Here is a 6,000-nt window from a genome sequence, read left to right on the forward strand (position 1 = left end):
AACAGCAATCTGAGTATACAGTATTTTGGCAAAAATACATGGTTTTCTTCTGTTTTGTACTCTGGACTGTAAAAGCCTGTAGTAACTTTCAGCATTCTTGGCAGCCTTTGATCCTCAAAAGGTCTGCACAGAGGCTATAGGAAGCAACTAGAAACTCCAAGAAAGGAGTTGGATTTAAATAATTTTCTTCTGGAGAACACTGATTAGCCCTTACTGTGTTTTATTGGTTCAGCTTTTAGAATTAACAGGATCCCTAAATTGCTCTAGGTCTGTGAAACCACGTGAAACTACCCTGTCTATAACAGCCTTTTGTAACAAATAATGCCCAAGTATACTAATTGATACTTAAGCAATGATCATCTGGTATAAACACTTAAATCAAGTGTGAGGGGAACCTTTACTAAAGTCACTACAACAGACTGGCTGAAGACCTTGCTGCAGATTTCCCATAGATCTGTAGGCAAGCTGCAGCCAAAAAGCATCTGTGTCTTGATGCATCTTTTGCATGATTAAGGTCTTAGAGGCAGGAACTTCCCCTTACAAAGGATCCTTACAGTGTTTGGTATGAAGGAGTCTAGTATCTCTGAAGTAATGATAAAAATGCAGGATGGAGGAATGCAGGGGAGAGCGGAATCGTTGACCTCACTGGAACTTAAGTAAGTCAGTGGAAGATAGAGAATGCACTTGCTCTCTGACTGACCTCCAGTATGAGAACAGGGCAACGCAATGGAAGGTCAGCGAATATAAACAAGACATTTGATAGCACCTCATAAGGCAGCAAAGTGTTGCTTTACTTCACCTTGGAACGAGCAAGGTCATCAGGGTAAATAATGCCCAGTTCACTTACTGTAAAGCTAACAGAGCCCACATTTTTAGTTGCTGTAACAGAGCAACTCTCCTATGAACCCCTCACAGAAAAGGCAGGATGTGGGAGAGGAAGGTGTTATTAAAGGAGCTTTGTGAGCTTGTTATCTTGAGGCTTCTCAAACACAGCCTCATCTGATGCTAATTCTAGAGCGTTTAATGAGCATGGAGGAAATGGAGCAAAATGCAGAGCAGCAACGAGGAGAGGAAAAGCCTGACAGGTTCTTAACGTTCTATCCCTGCTCCACTTTTCATTGCTATTTTAAAAAGAAAATAATTGGGTTACAGGAAATATCCTGAAAGCTCTTCATGAATGTTTGCTGTTTAGGTGGACCTGCAGGTGAGCCCTCAGTAGTTATTTTTCATTGAGAAAGAGCCACAGTTTCTATCTCCTACATTTCTGTAGTATGAAAAGTTGTCCACAATCCAGCAATGACACTCTGCTAATGTTGAGGGTGAAGCAGTGGAGGTTTGGATGTTAATTGTTATCTCACAGCAGAAAATGGGATGGAGAGTTCAAATGGTTTAAAAGATAACTAATTTCTCACTGTGCATTTAAATATATCTCTCCTGTAGATTAAGAAACCAGTCCCAGCTTCTTATATGTATGGTAGAACATCAAGAGATGGGATTCAATCCCCCACTAAAATCTAATTTCCACCATGAGGAAACCATATGCACTTAGATAAGAAAGTTATAGACAGCACCTAACCCAAAGAAAGAAGTGACCCTGAGACATTGTTTTCAGAGGTAATACCTGGAGTTTAGTGGGATTTGGTGCTATAAAGGCACCATAACCAATATTGCCACCACAAGGATGGGGACTATGTCCGATTGCCTACTCTAGCTCTCATATGATCCTGCAATGTAATTTCTTCTACTGATGTGACTGGGGGCTCTGTGAATAACGATAACAACCTGTAAATATCATCCAGTATCAACCTTAGCTTCCTTTCTAACTTTCAAAGTCTGTTTTCTGAAAACTTCCTAACTATCAATTACCAAGGATATGCTTGGCTGCATAATTAGGATGAAGGACAGTTGTTCAGAAGGCGACTGTTATTTTTGTATATATATTGTAAGATAAAACTTCCTTGTAAATCAATCATAAATGTCCTGTCAGTGATTTATGACCAGTATAAAGAAACTGAGAGATGGGTTTGAATGCAGATTTTGTTGCAAATCACTTCCTTGAATTTTGTCCTAAATACAAGCATTTACTATTATTAATAGTCTGCGCACATCACACTGAAGCAAAATGGAGCACAACTCCTTAAGACAACCAGTGTACTTATTCAAAACTTTCTTGCATAACTTCCTCCATGTGGACATATATTATTAATCTTTTGACAAGGAGAAGGATCTTGATTCGTCCCTCTCTTAGCACTAAATGGAAATGCAATTCTGGAACAGAGCATTGACATTGTACATATGCAAAGGAGGTGAGAATCAAGGTCTTTAAAAAAACTTGGCTTTGATAATATTCAGCTTTGTGGACTTACACAGATTGCAGCAGCACTGAACTGATCCACTGTAGACCAAAGTTCTAGAGATAACACCCTCCTGAATACAAAGTCTGAGTCTCTGTTCTCTTCTTAGTGAATATTCATTTACCACCTGGACAACATGATACAGTAATGATAATTCAGGAGGCTGATTTTCACTGCAGTCATTCAGCTGTATCAGCATGCCTTTTCTTGATCAAGTTGAATGCACTAATGCTGTTGTTTGCTCGTTACCAGATCTGATCAAAGTATTTCTAACATATTTTCCTACTGTTGTTTTTTTTTTTTACATGGGAGATGCTTTCCCCATAATAAATACTCATATTTCTGTGAAACTCAGCTTTTTATGTAACCTTTTACTAAAAGCACTGCGTTTTGCTTCCTTGACTTTCTGTCAGAATTCTTCTTTCAGTAAGTAAAAACTCTGATGAAGATTTTAATACCTTTTATCTTTTTTTATCTCTCTGTTTATCTGGGAAGCTCAGTACAAATGTAAAAATATGTCCATTTTAAGGTTCAAAATGGAAACTGAGACATCACCATTTTTGTCAAATTGCTTTCTCTATCTTGTCTAATTAGCCAGCTGTAAGAGCAGAATGTCTCTTACAGCTCCTTGTGTGTTCTGAATTAGTGTAATACTGCCGACATTACCACGTTTTTCATGTCCTACTGAGCTTTTGTGGTTTTAGGTTTCCTAATAGAAGCGTTAGAGGGCCGCACTTATAAGCTTGTCCTGATTTATGAGTGCATTTTATTGGAGGGGAGATTAAATTGTGGTGGGTTGGATCTCTTTGGGTTTCCTCGATAACCTCTGATTAGTTTTAATACAGGTAGCCCTCACAGTATATCAAAAGTCTCAGCTGGTGTGCAGCAAAGTAAGGCTTGACTGGTAGGCGAGCTTTCCTCATATGGTAACTCATTAAACTGAGGAGATTATTTATGATGTTTGCAGTCACCCCAGCTGATGGTGTCATTTGAGGAATCTCAAATGCTCCGAATAGAGTAAGAAATATTTGATAGTTCACAAGTGACTCATTAAGATCTGAACAAGTTCAAAATATGCTTTCCTGAGGAAAACTCACTGGGGGATGAATGTGAAAATCGCTGGGCAAGACTTAGATACTGCCCAATGTTTGCAGAGCATCTGAACCCAGTCTGAAAGAGGAAATTTTCAGCAGCAGTTTGGTCAGTCCGTCACCATTCTGTTATTTAGCATCTGCAATATATTACATTATACTTCTTTCTAGCATGCTTTGGTGTCCGTGCTAATAAAGTATCAGTGCTCAGATATACTTGAATTCATTCACTATCCTGCCATTCTTAACAACTCACAACTGTACTATTTACGCTTCAAAAGAAGAAACAACCCCAAAATCCTTCTGTGTCCCCCACTGAGCTGGCCTGCCTCCTCTGAGCACCTATATAGCCATGCCAAGGGGATCCTGGCCATTCTCTTTGTGGTATGTGATGTCTAGTCCATCACTCAGCTGGCAAGCAATACGAGATGAGGTCTTTACTCATGTTTTCTGTTAAGTGGCTAGTGCGCAGGGGAGGCAGAGGGGGATATTAAATAATAATGACAATAATGATACATCTGATAGAGTTCAGTTCCGCTTTAGCACTAAATGGAAAGCTGAAAGCCTCCCTATGGATCTTCTCCATCTTGAGCACCAATGATTGTAACAGATGCATCAGTTTTTAAATTAATGGCTTGCATGATAAATAATACTGATACATGTGTTTAGGAAATCTGTGCCCAACTGGCATGTTTTGGTTAGCTGCCAATGATGACACTGTCACATCCGTAATGTAACTCATTAAATGTATAGATGCGATCTACTCTTTTAATTGGAGCAAGACAACATAGATCTGTTAATATGGCACATGTCCTTTACCTCCAACTTCATAAGAATATTATGAAATAAAATCAGTGAACAAAGGACTTTTAAACGACCTGCAAACAGCAAAGGATTAATAAAAAACAAAACAGGAATGAGGAAACACCGAAGATGGAAACCACTGATCCATTTAAACACAGATGAAACGATTTGTCAGTGTACTGGAAAGAAATATTAAACAGATACAAGCTATTAATTTCAACCTGAGGGTCAGCCTGGGAGTGCGAGTAGCATGTAAGGTTCAGGTTAAACGTTCACAGTGGGGAGGATCCCACCATAAATCACAGCTTCTTATTCTTCTGGGGGATGTTGATAGAGCTCATGTAATAACTAGAAAATGCTTTGAACAGATGAAAACGTTTATAGAAAGGAAGGACAGATTGGAAGGTGGAAAGAGTTAAAAAATTACAAGGAAAGCTAGCAATGGCAAAATTAGAATGAAGAAATATTGATCTCTCTCATTTATTTCTCTACAGGGGGAGGGCATTGAGAGGTGAGATTGGTCTCGATGAAAAATACTGTCTGTGCTATTAGAGCTTCTCATGGGAGCAGAGACCATCCTGCTCATAAGGCAGCATCTTATATTGCAAACTCCCTGTGGGCTGGAGTCTCCTGGTCATTTTTTATGTCTGTATGCTGCTAGAGTATTCGAGCATCTTCCATGCTGAGCTTAACAAATATGAAGCTTTTACAAGACTTGAGGTTGTCACTGGCTCATCCCTCATTTTGCGGTACAAATTCTCTCCTCAGTGCTTTTGGAGGGGAATGAGGATGCTGGGAAAAGCTGTATGAGCAGTTAATGTGAGGAATTTCAGCCTTGATGCCTCTATTCTGGGCACTCCTTCACCTGAAGCAGCATTTGCCTCCTCTCAGCTGCCTATCCAGCCAACGCTTTGTCCTTGTCCTTAAGAACAATAAATTTAAACTGTACAACAAATCACTACCTTTGTCTGCAGGGGACAGTAAATGCCACTCGACTCATACCTTACTGCTCCTTCAACTATCCCATGGCTTAGTACTAGAAATAATGATGTGAATAACTCTATGTCAGCCTTTTCTGTCATGATTAAGACTGTGCCAGTCATAAAGGTCACCATATGATAGACTACAGACCACAGGTCTCCACAAGCCAGTGTGACTAACACATTAAACATTGGATTGCGGCTTGGTTAAGTGACTAGTGTAGTGTGAGAAATGAAATCAATTCACTCACCCTGGTGAGAAATGAGTATTCATTGTTGGCTGTGTTCGGATGGCTGAGAGTCTGGAGTGCCATATCTTCATGTCCATAACCTAGATGTTGCCTTAAAAAAATAACCCTCAAACTCAGTAGCAGCGGCAATGCTGAACACTTATTCCTGCAAGTCTTTGAGTTCATCAACATACTTGATTTACGAAGCAGCAGTCTCCTCCTTGGAGGTCTTGAGCCATCCTGCCCCTGCCATGAGGAGCCTGCTCTGCCCGGGCACCGATTCCAGCATCAGTATAACAACAGTACTGGAGGAGATTTGTGGTGCTCTGCCTGGAATAAATACCACCAACAAAACTGTTGTAGCTGTTTCAAGGGGATTGTGTTTCTATCCTTCATGAGAGAAATATTCAGGTACAGCTAGATGCATTTTTATTGACTTGCACATCGTATGGAACAAAGGCATTTATCCCCCCCTCCCCACCCTTTCTCCTTTCCCAATCTTCCCCATTTTGAACACGTACCTTGCACCAAAACAGACAAA

At 40.0% G+C, this 6,000-nt stretch overlaps 1 protein-coding gene across 1 annotated transcript in view; it reads right to left on the reverse strand.

Moving 5' to 3' along the window:
• The window catches only part of SLCO3A1 (solute carrier organic anion transporter family member 3A1), a 153,598-nt gene extending 148,040 nt beyond the window's left edge, over nucleotides 1–5,558 (reverse strand). Inside the window, exon 1 of the mRNA XM_057419317.1 lies at nucleotides 5,481–5,558. Coding sequence (XP_057275300.1) covers nucleotides 5,481–5,543 — 63 coding nt within the window. The 5' untranslated portion in view covers nucleotides 5,544–5,558. The remainder of the gene's footprint in view (nucleotides 1–5,480) is intronic.
• Nucleotides 5,559–6,000: the final 442 nt, after the last annotated feature.

The sequence above is a fragment of the Pezoporus wallicus genome, unplaced genomic scaffold (genome assembly GCF_028554395.1).
Source record: "Pezoporus wallicus isolate ANWC-B61680 ecotype Strahan unplaced genomic scaffold, APGP_CSIRO_Pwel_v1 contig_3952, whole genome shotgun sequence".
Lineage (NCBI taxonomy): Eukaryota > Metazoa > Chordata > Aves > Psittaciformes > Psittacidae > Pezoporus > Pezoporus wallicus.